Here is a 21231-nt window from a genome sequence, read left to right as displayed (position 1 = left end):
GGGGGTGTCACAGAACGAGAGACAGCACAGAGTCCACCCCGAGGGGTTGTCACTGTCACAGAACGAGAGACAGCACAGAGTCCACCCGAGGGGTTGTCACTGTCACAGAACGAGAGACAGCACAGAGTCCACCCCGAGGGCTTGTCACTGTAACAGAACGAGAGACAGCACAGAGTCCACCCCGAGGGCTTGTCACTGTCACAGAACGAGAGACAGCACAGAGTCCACCCAGAGGGGTTGTCACTGTCACAGGACGAGAGACCGCACAGAGTCCACCCCGAGGGTGTGTCACAGAACGAGAGACCGCACAGAGTCCACCCCGAGGGCTTGTCACTGTCACAGAACGAGAGACAGCACAGAGTCCACCCGAGGGGGTGTCACAGAACGAGAGACAGCACAGAGTCCACCCAGAGGGGTTGTCACTGTCACAGGACGAGAGACAGCACAGAGTCCACCCCGAGGGTGTGTCACAGAACGAGAGACAGCACAGAGTCCACCCCGAGGGTGTGTCACAGAACGAGAGACAGTACAGAGTCCATCCGAGGGGGTGTCACAGGACGAGAGACAGCACAGAGTCCACCCGAGGGGGTGTCACTGTCACAGAACGAGAGACAGCACAGAGTCCACCCGAGGGGGTGTCACAGAACGAGAGACAGCACAGAGTCCACCCCGAGGGGTTGTCACTGTCACAGAACGAGAGACAGCACAGAGTCCACCCGAGGGGTTGTCACTGTCACAGAACGAGAGACAGCACAGAGTCCACCCCGAGGGCTTGTCACTGTAACAGAACGAGAGACAGCACAGAGTCCACCCCGAGGGCTTGTCACTGTCACAGAACGAGAGACAGCACAGAGTCCACCCAGAGGGGTTGTCACTGTCACAGGACGAGAGACCGCACAGAGTCCACCCCGAGGGTGTGTCACAGAACGAGAGACCGCACAGAGTCCACCCCGAGGGCTTGTCACTGTCACAGAACGAGAGACAGCACAGAGTCCACCCGAGGGGGTGTCACAGAACGAGAGACAGCACAGAGTCCACCCAGAGGGGTTGTCACTGTCACAGGACGAGAGACAGCACAGAGTCCACCCCGAGGGTGTGTCACAGAACGAGAGACAGCACAGAGTCCACCCCGAGGGTGTGTCACAGAACGAGAGACAGCACAGAGTCCACCCCGAGGGCTTGTCACTGTCACAGAACGAGAGACAGCACAGAGTCCACCCGAGGGGGTGTCACAGAACGAGAGACAGCACAGAGTCCACCCAGAGGGGTTGTCACTGTCACAGGACGAGAGACAGCACAGAGTCCACCCCGAGGGTGTGTCACAGAACGAGAGACCGCACAGAGTCCACCCCGAGGGTGTGTCACAGAACGAGAGACCGCACAGAGTCCACCCCAGCGGGGTGTCATAAGACGAGAGACAGCACAGAGTCCACCCAGAGGAGTTGTCACTGTCACGGAACGAGAGACAGCGCACCGTCCCAGCGCGAGAGCGCTTTCAGTGGTCTCTGTTTACCAATGGAGCAGTGACCTTTGCCCCTCGGGTAGCGGTGCAGAATTTGCGAGGGGCTTGCCCTGTCCTGTCCCGGCGGCCCCAGCCCTGCTTGCCCTCCAGACCAGTACTTTAAATGGGCCGGTACTCACCGGTACTGAGTACCGGCACTTCTAAATTTCTGGCGCTTGAGTTCCGGAACTTCTCTTTGCCCAAAGAGAGTACCGGTACTCATGGGGCCGTAAACCAAGCTCCGTGAAATTGGCATTCACAAAAATAAGCGCCTCAAGGCGGACAGTGAGTGGGTCCGTTTTCCTGAAGCACTCTGAGTGCGAATCTCTCCTTATAATGCGCTAATTGAGCGGCGGCGCGCGGGCCGTGGCATTCATTTCGAGCTGACAGGAAGTGTGGGAGGGCCCGAGTCACACTGTGATTACAGACACCGAGTCCACGCCGGCTCTGTGGAGACATAGCACAGTAGCTATTTGAGGGCTGTTGTGGCGCGACTGCTGAGACAGCGTGTGGTAAGAAGGTTTCGCCCGCTCAGGGCTTCCCTCGATCTCCTCTGTAGCATTTGATCATCTTCAGTGATTTGGTTTCATGGTTCTCAAAGCTAGCTCGTGTCCCTCCAGGTCATGACATTGAGGCCGCATAGGGTAATGCCTGTGATAAGTGCAAGGCCGCCTGCTTGCTGTATAATGTAGCTCCACTCACTGTGACGTACCATGTCTGCTGGGGGTTCCCCTCCAAGGAACCGTAGTGCCTGCCGCGCAGGTCTGGCAGCATTTTAAAGATTGTTTGAGGCCATTCGGGGTTTCAGAAATATGACTTTTTAAAGAAAAGTTTCCCTTAAATGCTGCTTGTTAGTTCTCAAATTGAATGGTTGTCTCTTAATACGTTTCAGAAATACGAAACCCAGTGCTCCAACCAGGTTAGTTACTTAAGCCCCATTAATCAGGCACTGGTGAAACCCTTTGCAGTTTGGGGGTGACGCGGAAAGTGTAAGGCACACTTGGGAGGGACCGTCTCTAGGGTTTGTGCGTTGGTTTTCCTGCCCAGCTGTTCGAGGGTGAGATGAAAAAGTTTGGGAATCTGCCCTAGGTAATGAACTTGATTTCTAAGGCACATTAGCTCTATTTTGAGCTAATTTCCGGTCCGCGCTGACACCCTACCCAAACCAACTTGCCTTCAAGAGGAGTTACTTCCCTGGATTTTGAGGTGCGCTGCTCCCTTGGTGAGGTGTAGTGTTAGTCATCCCATCATGCACTGCAGCTTCGCCCTCCAAGCTATGGGAAGATGTGGCTGCTCTTTGCTATGAGAGCTTTGCACGGGATGCCTTCTGTATTCATCTCCTGGGGGTCGCCACCCAATTGACTTTTATTTGTGTCTACATTGACCTTTTCAAAGCTCCTCCCATTGGAAGGTGAAGCGCGCGGCACTGGGGAATGAGCTGGAATGGGGTGACATTGTTTTTGTGCTGTTGGCTGCAGAATCAGGGCTGTCTAAAAGTCGCCCCCAGGACAGGGGCTCACTTAACAGATATGGGAGCACCGTATATAAGCCAGCTTTGGCCACATCTGCAGATCTGGCTTCAATGTACCCAGGCTTATAAACACAGACAGTCACAAATGCTATTTACATGCATTGCACACTTACATGCATTGCACACTTACATGCATTGGACACTTACATGCATTGGACACTTACACGCATTGGACACTTAAACGCATTGCACACTTACACGCATTGCACACTTACACGCATTGGACACTTACACGCATTGGACACTTACATGCATTGCACACTTACATGCTGCTTATGACATTAAAGTTTGTCTTATGTGCTTTGCCAATGTTAGAAAAAAGTAGCAACTAGCATTAGCAAACCAAATAGGCCCCACTGTAGTGACCTATTGGCTTTGGCAAAGTTTTTTTGCCACATAGTGCAGCATCCCAGATGTGGCGCAAAGTGGCTAAAGTTTTAAAAAAAAAACTTTAATGGGGCACCTTGTATGATTTTGTAGAAGTGCCCGCCACAGCATATGCTCGCCTACAAAATTATGCAGTCTTTCTTTTTTCTTTTTAGTTACTGATCCGAGTTGGATTGGTAACTAAAAATAAAATAAAAATGCAAACGTTTTTTTCTTTTAAAGCAAGCAGGCGTGAAGGAGAATGGAAGCAACATAGAGAAGGACAGTGGAACTGAAAAAGCAACAGAGAGAGAGTGTGGCTTAATGGCTAGAGCGGCCAACTTAGAAGCAGAGGAACCAGGTTTAAGTCTTGGCGGGAGACTCAAGCATCCTGTGATTCTGAAAAATCACTTAATCTCCCTGTGCCTAAAACTGAATTTGTCTGTCTGTAATGCAAGCAGTGCTCATGTAAAGCGCTCTGATACCTTTGGGTTGAGTTTGTGCTATATAAAAGTGCAAAAATAAATAAATAATGTAAGTGCTTCTAAAACACAGGTACTAAATGCCCTGGGTGAGTGCACAAATGTCCCTGTATGTGTTCTTGCATGAGTGAGTGTTGTCTGCAGTGTCCAGCACTGCAGGTATATAGTTTGAAACCCGACAAGCCCTGTACTACCACATTCTACCCATGAAGCTCGTGTGAAAGAGAGCGCTTGTAGCTAGTGCAAGGCCACTCTCTCTTCAGTGCAGATCTACTTTCTCAGCAGTGTCTCAACACGATTGTATCTTGTTTTTTTACAGGCTGTTTGGGTTAATGGAGGGGCTCTGGGAAGGGTAGAGGTGGGTGAACCAACAAATTAACAAGGCGAGCCTAGTCAGAGCCGAAATAGGAAGTCTGGCTTGGCCTTAAAAGCTCATACATAAGTCGATCCCTGAAAACATTACCATTGAAATAAAAGTGTATTTGTTTCACGTGAAAGCATTTCGCCTTGGTGCATAAGCTTATATTACAGCATTGAGAGGAGTTTTTGCTCCCACCATGAGGATAATGTCTTTAGTGATCTAGGAAACAGGTCACTATTCAGGTGTATATTGTATATGGCCTATTTTCATTTCATGAATTAAGCAACATTATAGTGTATTAAATCTAACACAACATTTGATTGCACCGCACACATCTGGAACTTGTGCTTTGAATATACTATTGTGTGTGCTAACAAAGAAAATGGAGGCTTGGTGAGATCAAATATTTGTCTGCTGTCACACAATTTGGTCAAGTGCGGAAGCTGGGATTGATACCAGAATTTCTGCTATCGTGAAATTCATCCTCTAGATGGCTTCATATTTCTTTCTCTCCTGTATTGCAATTGAGGTCACTATTTTGTCTTTATTCTCTGCACATGAGATCAGAGTTTGGTTAGCAGGCACATGCACTATCACAGTTCAGTTTATTTTTGGCTTGAGAGTGCAAGAGAGCCTGGAACAGAGCTAGACCCAGGCATCCTAGCTCAAGCTTTCAGCAGCTTGCCCGACTCCAGAAAGAGGGAATCAAACTTTACAGCAGGTAAGGAGCTCTGAGGCAAAGCTCTGCCGCATAGGAGGGGCTCGGCGATGTCTGCTAAGTGACAATGAAAGAAAAGGGTTAACCATAGTTAAACCTTTCCAAAAAATGTTAAGAAAAATATCTTGTGCAAGTCACATGTGATCTACGTGTTGCACCATGAGAAGCATACTTTAATGATAAATGTACCCTTTTGTACGTGTAAGGGAAATGGAATAATCAAAATATACCACAAATGCTTTTGTATCATTATGCACATCTGCACACCAATTAAATCTCAATGACATTAAATGTGTGCCCCTGGCCAGATCCCTTTGCACTGCCTATAGCCCCGCCCCCTAGTCCACACCTCAATTTGGTGAGTACCTGCACTTATTTTTTTCCATTTAAAGCACTGCTCCAGACACACCTCTCACGCTGCCCTCGGCCGGTCAGGGCCTGTTGATACTGCCCCCTCCGCTCCCTCTGCTCCAAAATTCCTTTCTCGTTCCCCGGGGGTGGACGGGCCAAGCCCACCCCTGGCACAGGACGTGCAGGTGGATGAGATGCTACATACAGACTGCACTCCCAGCATGAAATGCGGAGCCGAGGCAGGCACTTTGTGAAAGTCAACTGAACTTGTGATTGGTAATTGCAGTACTCGTGTGGTGCGAGGTCACAGTTGTACCCGGATGGTTTTATTGTCCCAGGTGATTGATTGTCAGAGAGGCTTTCGTCTAGAGCATTAAAAATATCCTTAAATATTATTTAGATAGATAAGCGAAAGATTTATGTCCTGAACGTTTTACAGTACTTGTGCAGGTTCACCTTTCATCACGGAGGTTCTTGTGAACAGCCTTTTGGGACAGTGGTGATGGCCGTGACCCCTGCCTGAGTGCCCACCTGTATGTATGTCTATATCCCTGATGCTGATTTTTGTTGTCATAGGTGAAGACGGATCATGCGTGTGCGCCATGGCATAGGCCGGTCTCAGACTGCGGTCTTGTTGGACCAGGAGGGGTGCTCATAGTGGTGGACGGCGCCTGCCCCTAACCAGAGTTCAGGCGCAGGAGCGCGGTGGTTGCAGCGTGCCCTGTAGTGATCAGTCGGAGTGGACAGGTCTGTTGTAATCTGCGTCACTGCAGTGAGGTCTACAGACAGGCTCACTCACTTTTAAAGTTCTGCTGCTGTGCGCTTACGCCACCCTTGGCCTATGTCAGATTTGTGTGAAGTGCTGGCAGTGCAGAGGTGGTGCATCTGTGCTGGGTGCATGTGTGACAATGAGTGGCACAATATATAAAGGATACTGTGATGGGCAGTTGTTGCAAGTTAAATGGAAGTGCTGGGTGTAAGTGTGCCTACAAGTGGTACGAACAAAGCGATACAAAAGGGGATGACGGACGGAGCGTTTGAGCAAATCACACTCACCCCCAGTCAACTGATCTGGGTTTAATCCAGCACCATTCTTTAGCTCACTCAGCCACCCCAGTTCAGACATGGCCATATGCAAATCAGTCTGACCCTGTGCCTCATGGGAACAGTCCAGCCCGAACTGCCTAGTCATGTCTTCCCTGGACCGTAAACAAGCATCCTGGGACCGGTTTCGGATTCATAATCCTCATCAGCCAGGCTATCTTGAATCCAGTGGCCAAGTGAGCCTATCCTGGCTGAAGACGGCTGATAGCCAGAAACCGGTCCTAGGATGCTTGATTCCGGTCCAGGGAAGACATGGCTTGGCAGTTCGGGCTGGACTGTTCCCATGAGGCACAGGGTCAAGACTGATTTGCATATGGCTATGTCTGAACTTGGGTGGCTTGGTGAGCAAAATAACGATGGATTAAACCCAGATCTGTGACTGGGGGTGAATGTTTTGCCATTGTGCAACATTCCGTCCATCATCTTGTGTTTTTTGCTGTTCACTCTATGTGGGAAGGGTATGTCCAGACGTGGGTCCCGTGCTCACAAAGCCACTGGATTCAAGCTAGCCTGGCTGAAGACGGCTGATAGCCAGAAACCGGTCCTAGGATGCTTGATTCCGGTCCAGGGAAGACTTGGCAGTTCGGTCTGGACTGTTCCCATGAGGCACAGGGTCCAGGCTGATTTGTATATGGCCATGTCTGAACTGGGGTAGCGGAGTGAGCTAAAGAACGATGGATTAAACCCAGATCTGTGACTGGAGGTGAATGTTTTGCCTTGTGCAACATTCCGTCCATCATCTTGTGTGTTTTGCGAGTGGTACAGCACATAAAGGGTACAGTGCTGTGCAGTCCGTGTGTGCTGTGTACATGCACTGGGTGTAAGTGTGCCTAAGTGTGGTACAGCACATAAGGGGGGGGGGTGTGCGTGTGTGCGCGCACTGGGTGTGTCTGTGGAAGGTCCTAAACACGGCGAGCCCTTGGTTCCATTTTGGGAGGCCCAGGCCTGCAGGGGGGAGTCCTTAGACTAGACTAGAGACCCCGAAAAGATCTGTGTATTGCTTCATTCCCGGAAGCTGAGGGGGTGACCAGGCCTCCCCTGTACATTTCAAAGGGTGCTCTTTGGGTCAGTGAGAGGTCACGTGACCCTTCTATCGAGGGTCCTCCGTCCAAACCTGAACACTTTAGGTTTCTTCTATGGTATGGCGTCTTGAGTGACGCGCTGCATTCAGTGATGCTTTGAAATAATCAATCCCCCTCGAGGCCTTTTGTTGGGACAGCGCTGCCTTCGGGGTCCTGTTGGGTGAAGACGGGGAAACCAGAACTGAAATCCGGTTTTACAACATGAAGATGACTGGGAAGCGCAGAATAACACATTTGCACCCTTTTATTTGATTAAGTAGGATTGCTTCCTGTTAATTCAGCAGTGTTTGTTGTACACACACTATTTCCCCGTTCCAGCCGACAGTGCGAGCACAGCAGTGTCCAGCGCTTCGACGGGCGCGCCCGGGACTTGTCGGCGAATTACAGTGCATGGAGGTTTCTTCATCTGATGCCTTCGGCTCCATGCACAGCACTCCCCGCTGCGGCTCCGTGCACAGCACTCCCCGCTGCGGCTCCGTGCACAGCACTCCCCGCGGCTCAGCGCACAGCGCCGCCGGTGCACCTCAACCCCGCAGTTAAGCACCCCCTGCTGTTGCAGTGCTGGGCCCACATACAGCTGTGCAAGTACATCTCGGCTCTGCAGCACATGAACTTCGACTATTGGGGCGTGCACACCACCCCCACCAGCTGCACGTTCATTCAGATAGCACTTGGACTTCTCCCGCGGGCACTTTCCTCACCGGGTCGGGCTGCACATTCAGGCAGCACTTATCCCTCTCCCTCAGGCACTTCCAGCACCTTTTTGTGAGACTGCACATTAATTCATACATCACTTGTACCTCCTCCTTAGGCACCCTGTGGGACTGCACATCCAGACAGCACTTGTACCCCCCCTCAGGCACTTCCAGCACCTTGTGTGGGGCTGTACATTCACTCAGACACTACTTGTACTCCCCCCCCCCACAGGCACTTCCAGCACCTTGTGTGGGGCTGTACATTCACTCAGACACTACTTGTACTCCCCCCTCAGGCACTTTCAGCACCTTGTGTGGGGCTGTACATTCATTCAGACACTACTTGTACTCCCCCCCCCCCCCCCCCCCCCTCAGGCACCTTCAGCACCTTGTGTGAGGCTGTACATTCACTCAGACACTACTTGTACTTCCCCCACAGGCACTTTCAGCACCTTGTGTGGGATTGTATATTTATTCAGACAGCACATGAACCTCTCCCTCAGGCACTTTCAGCACCTTGTGTGGGGTTGTATATTTATTCAGACAGCACATGAACCTCTCCCTCAGGCACTTTCACCACCCTGTATGGGACTGCACATTCATTCAGACAGCACTTTAACCTCTCCCACAGGCCTGCTCTACGCCCCTGCTACCACCACCTGTGATGGTGTGTGGGCCCGACTCCTTCCAACAGCACTTATTCACCCCATCCGGCACTTCATGTGAGACGCCGCATACCAATGAGGCTGGACTGTGAAAAAGATGCTTTAATGAGACAGTGCGCGTCACAATCTCACACCCTGGACCGGGGGCGTCCAAACCCCCGCTTTAGCAGCTGCAGGTGGATGGATGATGAGGGAAAGGATGAAAGGATGGGTGGATGAGCAAAAGGATGGGTGGATGAGTGGATGGATGAGGGAAAGGATGGATAGTAAATGGATGAGCAAAAGGATGGGTGGATGAGTGAAAAGTAGGGTAGACGTATGGCTGAAGTAAGGGGTGGACGATGGATGAGTGAAAGGATCGATAATGAGGGAGTGGATGGATGAGTGAAAGCGTGGATTGATGAGCACAAGGATGGATGCATGGATTGATAAAGGGGATAGATAAGTGAAAGGATGGGTGACTGAGTGAAAAGGTGGATTCATATATGTTTAATTTATAGGTTTGACGATGAATGGTTAGGTTGGGATAATGATTGGTAGACGGAAGGATGGACGGACTGACAGAATGGTGCCTGAGTGACTGGCTGACTGATTCCAAAGGTGAAATGGTGCATATCAGTGGGTTGATGGAAGGTTGAATGGATTGATGCTAGGATAGGAGATGAGAGAAAGAATAGACGGATGAGTAAAGGGAGGGAGGTTGGATGGAGTGAAAGTATGGATTGAGTACAAGGATGGATGGATGATTGAAAGGATGGACGGAAGGGGGTGTGAAAGCATGGGTGACCCAGTGAAATGATGGGTGGATAGGTTTGAAGATGATGGATAGGTTTTCATATGGATTGGTGAACGGTTGGATGGACAGACAGACGGAAGGGTGACTGATTGACTGATGGATGAAAGATTGAATGGATGGCAGAATGTAAAGGTGAAACCGTGGATATCCGCGGGTGGATGGAAGGATAAAAGGTTGCATTGATTGATAAAAGAAGAGACAAGCCAGCTCTTTTGGGGAGGGTTTCGGTGACTTGCTTTGCTTGCTTGGTGTCAAAATAGCCTTGGTTCAAAGTGGGGGGCATTTTGATTTTCTGGCTACTCCCGTGCCCGTGGCCAAAGCCATACAGACTCCAGATACCAAACCCAGCAAATGCCTTATTTTACTGACTATCAAAATGCCCCCTTCGCCCCTCCCCAATAAAATACTAGTTTTATTTGATCAACTGTACCCTTGAAGCAATCTTTTTTTTCCCCCTTCCACGAGCAGCGAGTTAAGCCCCACTTATGCTGTTAACCTGTGAATAACTCTAAAAACTCTGTATCCCCCCCCCCCCCCCTTGACCCGCCCATACCGCAGCGCACTCCATCTTATTTCTGGTTTTAATGATCAAAGCCTGCCCGCACCTGCTCAAGAGGCGACTTCCCTCCCACACAACAGCCTGTTAGTCACCAGACAAAAATGCATCCGTACCCTTCCTGCGCAAACCCCCTCTCCCCGCACCACCACCACCACCACCACCACCACCACCACCAACGCTGCTTATAGGGCGAGCACACTGCTTAGTTCCTGGTGGCTGGCGCTGGCGTGCCTCACCAGAGAGTAGGACTCAAACAGCGCTTATTCCCCCGCCTCAGGCACTCTCGGCGCCCCGGAGGCTGCACTTTCATTCAGACGGCACTATTCCCCTTTTCTCGGGCACCTTCAGTACCCCATGCGGCTGCACACATATGGGGGGGGGGGGGGGTTAGACACTGGCGCAGTGTCTGAATCGTAACCTGCTGATTGGGCAAAGAAAGGCTCCATCTATTCGGCGTCCATGGACCTTAGCAGGCCTTTGATCGGGTCAAGGGTCCACGCGCTGGAGCACGTCGGCTGATCCGGGAGTGCCCGGGCTCTCCACGCGGACATGGCGGCCTCGGTTAGGTCCGGTCAGGATGGGGGAAGTACCCAAACACCTCGAGGTGGTGGCAGAGTTGTGACCTAGCGCCTCTTTTATTTTTATTATATATAAATGGGTTGAACGATTTCCTGGCAACCAACCAGGACCGGCCCCGCGTTCAACCTTTCTTTGCCCCACCCCTGCTGCACGCAGATGATGCGGTATTTGCCCCCTCGGACGGTTTCGGGGTTTAGGGGACCCCTCCCTTAAGTTTATGGACGAGATTGACTTAGACATAAATATCGCCAAAACCCATGTTCTGGTTTGTGAGAGGCACTGATGCACTGTTGCAAATATTAAATGAAGACCGCACCCTTTAGAGACAGAAGATACTGTGCCGGGTAACGTAAGCGAAGCGCCTTGATACCCTCATGGGTGATTGGCTGCGCTACGTAAATCAACTGATTGATTGAGGAATTCAGGTCGGAGGCAGCAAAAGCCAACTGAGAAGATTGCTTATGCTCGAACATTGTTCATTCACCTACATCCACACAAGACATGGAGCGACCTCCCTCAACACATCAGAGTCTCCTCCTCACTTCTTGAGACCTCCCTCAACTCAGCAGAGCCTCCTCCTCCTCTCTTCTTGAGACCTCCCTCAACACAGCAGAGCCTCCTCCTCACGTCTTGAGACCCCCTCAACACAGCAGAGCCTCCTCCTCACGTCTTGAGACCCCCTCAACACAGCAGAGCCTCCTCCTCACGTCTTGAGACCTCCCTCAACTCAGCCGAGCCTCCTCCTCACGTCTTGAGACCTCCCTCAACACATCAGAGTCTCCTCCTCACTTCTTGAGACCTCCCTCAACTCAGCCGAGCCTCCTCCTCACGTCTTGAGACCTCCCTCAACTCAGCCGAGCCTCCTCCTCACGTCTTGAGACCTCCCTCAACATAGCAGAGCCTCCTCCTCACTTCTTGAGACCTCCCTCAACACAGCAGAGCCTCCTCCTCACGTCTTGAGACCTCCCTCAACAGACAGAGCCTCTTCCTCACTTCTTGAGACCTCCCTCAACACAGCAGAGCCTCCTCCTCACTTCTCGAGACCTCCCTCAACACAGCAGAGCCTCCTCCTCTCTTCTTGAGACCTCCCTCAACACATCAGAGCCTCCTCCTCACTTCTTGAGACCTCCCTCAACACAGCAGAGCCTCCTCCTCTCTTCTTGAGACCTCCCTCAACACAGCAGAGCCTCCTCCTCACTTCTTGAGACCTCCCTCAACACAGCAGAGCCTCCTCCTCGCTTCTTGAGACCTCCCTCAACACACAAGAGCGTACCCCTCACTTCTCGAGACCTCCCTCAACACCGCAGAGCCTCCTCCTCACTTCTCGAGACCTCCCTCAGCACATCAGAGCCTCCTCCTCACTTCTTGAGACCTCCCTCAACACAGCAGAGCCTCCTCCTCACTTCTCGAGACCTCCTTCAAAACACCAGAGCCTCCTCCTCTCTTCTTGAGACCTCCCTCAACACAGCAGAGCCTCCTCCTCACTTCTTGAGACCTCCCTCAACTCAGCCGAGCCTCCTCCTCACTTCTTGAGACCTCCCTCAACTCAGCCGAGCCTCCTCCTCACTTCTTGAGACCTCCCTCAACACAGCAGAGCCTCCTCCTCACTTCTTGAGACCTCCCTCTGCACATCAGAGCCTCCTCCTCACTTCTTGAGACCTCCCTCAACGCAGCAGAGCCTCCTCCTCACTTCTCGAGACCTCCCTCAGTACAGCAGAGCCTCCTCCTCACTTCTTGAGACCTCCCTCAACACAGCAGAGCCTCCTCCTCGCTTCTTGAGACCTCCCTCAACACACAAGAGCGTACCCCTCACTTCTCGAGACCTCCCTCAACACCGCAGAGCCTCCTCCTCACTTCTCGAGACCTCCCTCAGCACATCAGAGCCTCCTCCTCCACTTCTTGAGACCTCCCTCAACACAGCAGAGCCTCCTCCTCACTTCTCGAGACCTCCTTCAAAACACCAGAGCCTCCTCCTCTCTTCTTGAGACCTCCCTCAACACAGCAGAGCCTCCTCCTCACGTCTTGAGACCTCCCTCAACACAGCAGAGCCTCCTCCCTCAACACAGCAGAGCCTCCTCCTCACTTCTTGCGACCTCCCTGTACACAGCAGAGCCTCCTCCTCACTTCTTGAGACCTCCCTCAACAGAGCAGAGTCTCCTCTTCACTTCTTGAGACCCCCTCAACACAGCAGAGCCTCTTCCTCACTTCTTGAGACCTCCCTCACAACACCAGAGAGTACCCCTCACTTCTCGAGACCTCCCTCAACACAGCTGAGCCTCCTCCTGAAATGTTAGAAAAGGCAAGCAAGTTTCATGGCATTAATCTGCAATAACAGCACAGTTGTCTAACAACATATTGTTTCTTAAAATCTACATAAGGTGGACGTTGGCTCCACTTAGGGGAGTGTTTGTCCCCATGTAATCTTGATTTCTTTTATGAATTTAACAGTTTCATCTCGCAGCGCTGTGTTGTGTAATATTCGTGCACTTTACCGCAAACATCCACGTAGCTGTTCAGTGTAACAGTCCGCCTTCTAGAAGTGCTTCCCTTACAGTGCACCAGGGGCTATTTTGCATCTGAAAGGGACACTCGGTCATCAGACTCACATTATGTGGCTCTTGTGTACATTGTATACAAATAACAATTTGGTTTTTTGCTACTTTTTCCCAACAGTTGCAAAGCAAACACGACGGGCTCTAATGTGATAAAATACATCTATGCAAACAACACATATTAAAGGCACTTGTGAATGTCTGTACTGGCATGCGTTGACTTATTAAAGCATTACCTATTGGCTTTGCCAATGCTTCTTTACGGTTTCATTTGGGAAAGTGAAAGGTGTATGACCCCTCAACAGCAGAGAGACGAGTAAAAACCCGGGCATGATGGGAGGCTGAGCTAGAACAACAGGAACATACCTGGGAGTCTTCGAATTCAAACTAAGGCTCAAAACCAAAAGTAGATGCAATGAAGGCCAGCGGCAGAGAGTAAAGAGGAGAGCGCCCAAAAACGGAACTCCAGGCACTACTGTAGGAACAAGATGCGATGGGAGAGAGGTTGCATCAGAGAAGGCGTGGGTGGAAAACTGGCACTGACCTCTGTCCACCCTGAGCCTGAAATATTCAGAGAAGGAGAAACATTATAATGTATCCATTGTGTGGAATGCTGCTGATTAAGTTAGTTTAACATCGAGGAAAGTTTGATGTCTGGACATGTAGAATTTAGAAATCGAGAGTAAAGCAGCTGCTAAGCTCATAGTTTGGAAAGTTCAAAAAACTTTTAAAAACATGGCCATTCTAGTGATTGGTTGAGCTCAGTTGGAGTTTGTTTCTCGTCTGTATCAGTCCTCTGGGGATGATTCTATATCAAATGCGGTGAACAGAAGAGAACAGAACAGTGGGTGTTGAAGGACCAGCAAGGAAGCCAGGTTTGACAGGGGAGACGATGTCTTGAGTACAGTTAAAAGGAGGGTGTTGTGGTGGAGAACTGTAGCAGTAAAATGTGGCAACAGTTCGGAGGGGTCAAGCCTTGTCTTCTTGCGTAGGAAGACCATGTCGGATGCACTGGAAGAAAGAGAAGCTAAGTGTGAGGTGAGAAATTAGAGGAGAATAGATTGAGCTGAGTCCGTAGAGGGTCAGCAGGACAAACCATTGGCGACCAAGCCCCTCCGGTCAGCCGTAGCCCACCCTTCTAATCTAGGGTGACCCAGTAGGTGCATTGTAGGGCTCACCACCGAAGGCTGGTGGCGTGTGTGTCCGTGCGTGAGGTCCTTCCTTGGGCCCTGGGCAGTTTATGGTTATTAGGCAGTACCTGTGTGGGTTCTGCCATGTATCGCTGGGAGTGTCATGGGATCACCATTCTATCGTACACCCCCTGTCCCATTACAACAGGCTAGCGCCTGCCTTCTAAGTGCCACTGGTGCAAGTTCGTTACAGATGGGGCTTTTGACTGGACATTGTTTGAGGGGTGTATGATCTAAGATTGTAACCCGCCGCCACCTTTTAGAAGTGCCCCGACTGCTCGCTATGGCACCTCAAGGAAGTCACGTGGCCAAAGAGGTCACTTGATTTTCCAATGGGGTGCAGATCAGAGATGGCCCTGGAAAAGCAGTGAACGACAGAACCTACCAGGGGTACGGCCAGTCGCAGATTGCGCTTAGGTCCTCACACAAACTCCAGCAGCACCCCCTCTGTTCTTGTGCTGGTTCCCATACACAGCTCTGCCAGTACACCTCAGTCCTGCCATGCAGCACCCCGTACTCTTAAGGCACCCCCTGCTCCAGTATTTCAGCCTCCGCACAGCTTCTCAGGTGTTCCTCACCCTCACAGGTGTCTGTCTCTTCCAGGTCACCATGGGCTCCCTGTTCCGCAGCGAGGAGGTCTGCCTGGCCCAGCTCTTCATGCAGTCCGGGTCGGCCTACGAGTGCGTGAGCGCGCTGGGCGAGCTGGGATTGGTGGAGTTCAGAGACGTGAGTATTTGCACTGGAGCATCTGTCTGTGGCATGGAAGGTGTGTTCTGTAATGCTGGAGAGAAGAGACAGAAAGACATGTAAGCGGTAGGTGGCAATGGTAATACTGCATAAATAAGCATTGGCAAAGCCAATGGCTACCGTCCATGAAAGACCTATTGGCTTTGCCCTTCCAGTGGGGTGGCTCACGGGTAGGTAGTGAAGAAACAGAGTTTAGGTGGGTGGGAGAGGGGCGAAAGACACTGGGTTGAAAAAACAGGGAGCGGATGGGGATAAGTGAAGCACCACATTTATAATGCCTCGCCGTTGTGTTTTTATGCAGAATAATCACTCACGCTTTAGATGTGCTGTTGGCTGAGGCAGCCTTAAAGTGCCAATCATTACAAATACTGGCTGCAGCGCCGGCGCCTGCTGAAGTAACGAGCCATGCACAGAGAGTATGTGCATGCGCAGAGTGCCGGTTGTTAGCTCCGCCCCTCCCGTGAACGATCCTCTCAGGTGCTCTGCTAATGGATTGAGCGTTAGTAGGATTAAAATGAGCAATTCTATTTAAAAAAATAAAAGAAATGCTTAAAAGAAAGTACAAATCATAATTACAACACTTAATTTAAACAAGCATTGGCATAGCCAATAGGTCTCGTCTTTGGGACGTTCTAAGTGTTTGGCCACGCAACAGTTCACATTTTTGTATTATAAAAACCTAACCTCAGTAAATAAATACACTAAACCAAAACTAGAAGTCCAAGAATAGGCTGATCTGATAAACAAAACCTATGATTCAAATGCAGCTGTGTTTTTTGCTATTTTCATGCTGGTGCGTCAGTGTTTCTGACTCGATGGAAAGCGTGGCTTTAAGGAATTAAATGGTACAGAGCCACAATGCATCCATTGGCTGAGCACGCTGCATGTGGTAAGTGGTTGTGCAGCTGAGTTTGTATTTACAATCCACCCTCGCATGACTAACATGTTCAGTAGTGCCTCCTCGTGCAGCCTCGCAGCCCTATCCCCTCCCAGATCTGACGGAAGCACCCAGGGAAGAGGCTTTGAGGAAAAGGGCCGGTGTTTGATGTAACAAATTGCCGTCGTCGTCACACAACCTTTCCTGCTAATTTTTTTTAATCTCAGTCGGGGCGGCCAAGAGCAAACTCTACAAAAAGAGCCTCCGGCTGGCACGACGACGACGTGTGAAGGAGGTACAAGCTGAGTAAAACAAGGAGGCGAGCTCCTTCACTCCTGCACGGAAGGCTCTGCCTTTAAGAATGCATATGCTGCCGGGAATAGAAGACTCCTGGGGGAAATGAGGTGAGGCCTGAGTAGACAACACGAGCGGGAGGAAACAATGACACTGCAGACAAGCTTCATTGATGTCGGGAAGCCGAAATGTGAGAGAATGTGAATGCCAAGCAATCAAAACACAAGAAAGGCCTTTCCCAAAGGCTAAGGTGTTTTAGGAAAACTTTTTTAGAATGATCAAGGTTAGCAGGCGAAATAAGGAGACGGCAATCCTGGAACAACGACAGACAAGCGCATGCCTCGCGCGGCAGCAGGGGGGAGGAGGGGTCCTGCGCGTTTCACTTGCAGGAGCGATAATTGTTACCATATGGTGGCGCTCGCTCCCGCAAGTGAATCTCCACACGTGCACGCGTTGCCATCGAAGGTAATGGAACACGTGCACATGTTTGGCTGAAAAGCCAAAGCGATCCCAAAAGGTCTTTGTCTTTGTAGCGCATGCACGCTGGATAGGCGAGACCTAAGAATGGGCAAATTTGATGACAAACGGGCACGGAGGTTGAAGCTACATCTGTCCCAGCTAATGTGATGACAAACAGGAATGGAGCAACTGAAAATACGTGCGCTTGTGTTATGGGCCGAAACCAACGAAAACAAGGGTGAGTGCTTCACTGAAGAGGTGGGAAGAAGCAAAACCATATTTAGCTTCAACAATGCATGAACACTTTACCTGCAGCTCCAGTGCCTTAGTTTCTTCTTTTTCTGACCTGTAGGTAATTATGGAGTGGGGTGCCAGGCAGATCTATCGGGCAAAGATTGGCCAGTAATACATGTACTGGCCAGCGGAACTATAAACAAGATCTGGCACTTACCCAAACGACCTGTAATCGTGACCGAAACAGTACGACTTCCTGTTAATAAAAAAAAAAACTAAACAGAGAATCCTTAAACTGTTTAGCAATAAAGTTCCTGAAAGGAATGTTAAGCCTCCGTACAGTTTTTTTAACACCACAGCACATGTTGATTCCATCTTTTTCAAGGAGATTTTCAATATCAAAACAGGAACAAAACAACCTGCTGCTACTGAAGAAGAGATGTAGAATTAACACAAATGATGCTTGGTCAAACTAGCCTATAGTCTTGGAAGTATTTCAAATGTTACCTGGGTCCGGTGGAGAGTCAAGGGACTGCTTAGATACACGGCGATCTCACCTTCCAATATTGCGCCGCGGTACAAGCCAGAGCTCCTCCTGGCTTAGACGGGGTCGCACCGACAATCTGAGGTGAACATACAGACCACATCATCCATTCAATCTTATTCAGCCCAAGATGCACCATATATTGGTGGCGTTTGTTCTTTGGCTGTGTACGGTTACAGCAAAGGGCTTAATCTGCCATAAATTGTATTAAATCCATTTAGAGCTTTCAGGGATAATGCTATACAGCATTCTATTTTCTGCTTTTTAGCAGTGTCCCCCTCTTTTTTCCGAGTTAGTAAAAAGTACTGGAACTTGGCACCAAAGCAATAAAAGGCGTGAGACCCCTTCTCCCCTCTAGTTTCTGTTCGCTTTGCCTGAACTGGGATGACTGAGTGGGATGAGATTGAATGTCTTGCAGGAGGCTACAGTTGTGTTCTTGTTAATCAGTTTTATATTTTTCTTTTGCAGTTGAACCAGAACATAAATTCATTTCAAAGGAGATATGTGGCCGATGTCAGACGCTGCGATGAAATGGAGAAAACCTTCAGTAAGTGAACAACAGACAAACTATAGAGATAATCTCTCTCTCTCCAGGAATGGCTGGACCTTAGAGGTGGTGTAGTGGGGCGGTCCCTTACCAGCAGGGCCCCTATGGCAGAGTATTGTGTTTGGGAGGGAAGAGGTAGGTGTGTGGCACACGTGTGTGTGTGTGTGTGTGGCATGTGTGTGGTGTGCGGTGGTCTTTCCAGTATTGGAACCCTTTGGTAGATGAGTGTGTATGGGGAAAGGTTGATGGTACTACCATGATTTAATCCTTTTTGAATAGTGTGTGATTGGGGGGGGGGTTTGGGTGTGTGTTATTTTCACAATTCTTTATTGGAAGATTAAAACAAAGTGGTGAATAGGGGAAAGAGGGTTGGGGAACATAAGGTACCATATGTGAAATAGCAATACTAAACAGAATAACACAGTGCAAGATGAAACAGAGCTCTAGGTTCATTGTGTAAAAGTGGAATATCGTGTGCAGAAGGGAGGCTCCTTGACACTTGGAAACAGTGGCGGAAGCGCGTGTGTGGCCCCTTGTGCTTCTTTGGTGAAACTGTGTCTGGCCCCTCCAGGCCGGGCCCGATAAGTGTGCGTGGGTGGGGATTTGGGAGGTGAGGGGACTGTGTATTTTTGCTGCACACAAGAAAGGTACCATGAACTCTGGATCCTCTTGTGGGATTACAATGCGAATGATACAGATGTCCAAACCTAACTTGTTCTTGGCAGATTTCCTGGACCAGGAGCTCAGAAAGGCCCAGACCCCAGCAATCGTTCAGGACGAGAACCCGCCGGCTCCTTCCCCCAAGGATGTCATGCAGATCAAGGAGGAGTCGGAGCAGCTGGCCCAGGAGCTGCGGGAGATCAGCCGCAACCGGGACTCCCTACACAACCGGTTGCGAGAGCTACGCGAATACGCCAACATACTCCGAGAGAGCCAACGCTTTACGGAGCATCCGGTGAGGACTGGATCGGTGGAGAGGGGGAAATAGATATCTGTATAAAAGGGTGCATCTGCCTCTCGCCCCACTCTCTTCATGCAGCGTCGCCTTCCCAGGGATCTTTCTTCACACTGGTTGCCACAGGCCTCACCCCCATGATTAGTTTTTATTGGTTGCCACAAGACTCACCTTCTCTAGGGTCATTTTTGTTGGTTGCCACAGGCTTCACCCCCCATGCATTAGTCTTCATTGGTTGCCCCCAAGACACACCTTTTCAAGCATCATTCTTCTTATTGGTTGCCCAGATCTCACCCCCGTGCATTAGTCTTTCATTGGTTGCCACAAGACTCACCTTCTCAAGCCTCATTCTTTCTATTGGTTGTCCCTGGCCTCCCCCTCCTCCTCCCCCATGGATTATTCTTCAGTGGATGCCCCAAGACTCACCTTCTCAAGCATCATTCTTCTTATTGGTTGTCCCTCCCCCTCCACCCCCCCCCCAGATTAGTCTTCATTGGATGCCCCAAGACTCACCGTCTCAAGGATTATTATTCTCTTTGGCGGTCACAGGCCTTGTCCTTTCAGGGGTCACTCCTCAAAGGGTGTTACTGTTCCCCTGTGTATTTGTTTTCCCTTTGGCCACACTCCTGAATTAGCACCTTTCTCTGTTCCTGCAGCAGGTGAACACGGACTCTCCTCTCCCAGACGCCGGTGACGCTGACCCACTTCTAGATCCTTCTGTGGCGCGCCGCGTGGACCTGAAACTTAGGTGAGTTTCCACTGCAGCTGAATGCAGAGGGCAGCCGTGCAGTGTCATTGGTTCTGTTTCAATACTTTCAGTGAGCCAGTCCCATGCATACTTTGCGGGCAGGGATACAAGGCTCTGATGAATCTCTAGGGTTCCCAGGACAGTCAGCAGCTACTAGGCACTAACTGTTCTTGTTTGTTATTTACCACCATTGCACTGCACTCCAACTTCATGACTAAGTGCTTCTTTTACCACTTGTCCCTCCCTGGGTTGCAGACCTGAGCAGTCAGTGCTTACTACAGGTGGGAGAGGACAGCAACTCTGAAACCGTGTATAACCGGTAATAAACCAAAAGTACTGGCAGGTCTTTCCTGCACACAAGAAAATAACTTTATTACAAGTGGGGGGAAATATTCTACACGTTGAACGCAGACCTACAAAGAATGCATAAGTGTCTAGACCCTTCTGTACCAGAGGTACAACCCCACATGTGCTTGTAGCTGCCACATGAAGAATCCAGGGGACTCTACTCACTCACCAGTCAGCCCCCACACACACCTGACAGTCGCTGCATTCAACCATCAAAACATGTCCCGTGGGGAAGCGAGCACACTGCCTCTCATACCAGCACAGTTCACCCCATTGCATTCTGGTAAATGCAGTACATTTACTTCAAAGTTGCTGTCGTTTTTCGCCAAAGTTGGTCCAGGTAGTGCTGTTATCTCTAGACACGTGTTTCTGGGTTCAGCCATGTCCCAGGCATGATGAAGGCAAAGAGCTCAGTAATTGGGTAAAGAGAGCTAGCAGGCAGTCACTTCACTGGGGAACAAGTAAAAGGGCTTGTGCTCTCGGCTAGATGATCAGGCTGCCTTTGCGGCCACTCGCTTAGCTTTGATAGAGAGGGCTGTAGCCACTCTGAGAAAGAGGGGTGCACTTTGAGTACCCCTATAACCTCACCGCTGAGGTCAGATGTATCAAAATCAAGAAAGTGGGAGAACCTCCAGTGGGTGAAGCGGAAGCACAAACTGGACTCAGCCCTTCCCCAGAGAAGAACCCGACTTATTTTTGAGAATAAGACTGTCCGAAAAATCTAGAAGCGGGGATCTCCGAGCTGTTGAGAAATGTTTTGCATGTGGGGTTTACTCCCAACTCTTAAAAGTTGTGATTTAAATGGGGAGTAAATGTTTTGTTTATTCTTGGGCCTAGTATTCGATCAATTTAAACTTGGAGCATGGAAATCTCTTTGTAGAAAAGTCGTTTGTAGCGTTGTAAATAAGCAGTTCATTTGTAAATTAAACGTTTTTTTAAAAAGGGC

General features: G+C 50.1%; 1 protein-coding gene across 2 annotated transcripts in view; it reads left to right on the top strand.

Moving 5' to 3' along the window:
• The window catches only part of TCIRG1 (T cell immune regulator 1, ATPase H+ transporting V0 subunit a3), a 151071-nt gene that overhangs the window by 8736 nt on the left and 121104 nt on the right, over positions 1-21231 (top strand). For both annotated transcript variants that reach the window (XM_086953278.1, XM_086953279.1), the window contains exons 2-5: positions 15136-15258; positions 18156-18234; positions 18960-19189; positions 19846-19937. In XM_086953278.1, the coding sequence (XP_086809404.1) occupies positions 15142-15258; positions 18156-18234; positions 18960-19189; positions 19846-19937 (518 nt within the window). In that variant the 5' untranslated portion in view covers positions 15136-15141. The remainder of the gene's footprint in view (positions 1-15135; positions 15259-18155; positions 18235-18959; positions 19190-19845; positions 19938-21231) is intronic.

Source organism: Lissotriton vulgaris, chromosome 1_2, assembly GCF_964263255.1.
Source record: "Lissotriton vulgaris chromosome 1_2, aLisVul1.2, whole genome shotgun sequence".
NCBI lineage: Eukaryota > Metazoa > Chordata > Amphibia > Caudata > Salamandridae > Lissotriton > Lissotriton vulgaris.
The sequence above is the reverse complement of the archived record's forward strand: the minus strand, read 5'-3'. Positions and strand labels throughout refer to the sequence as shown.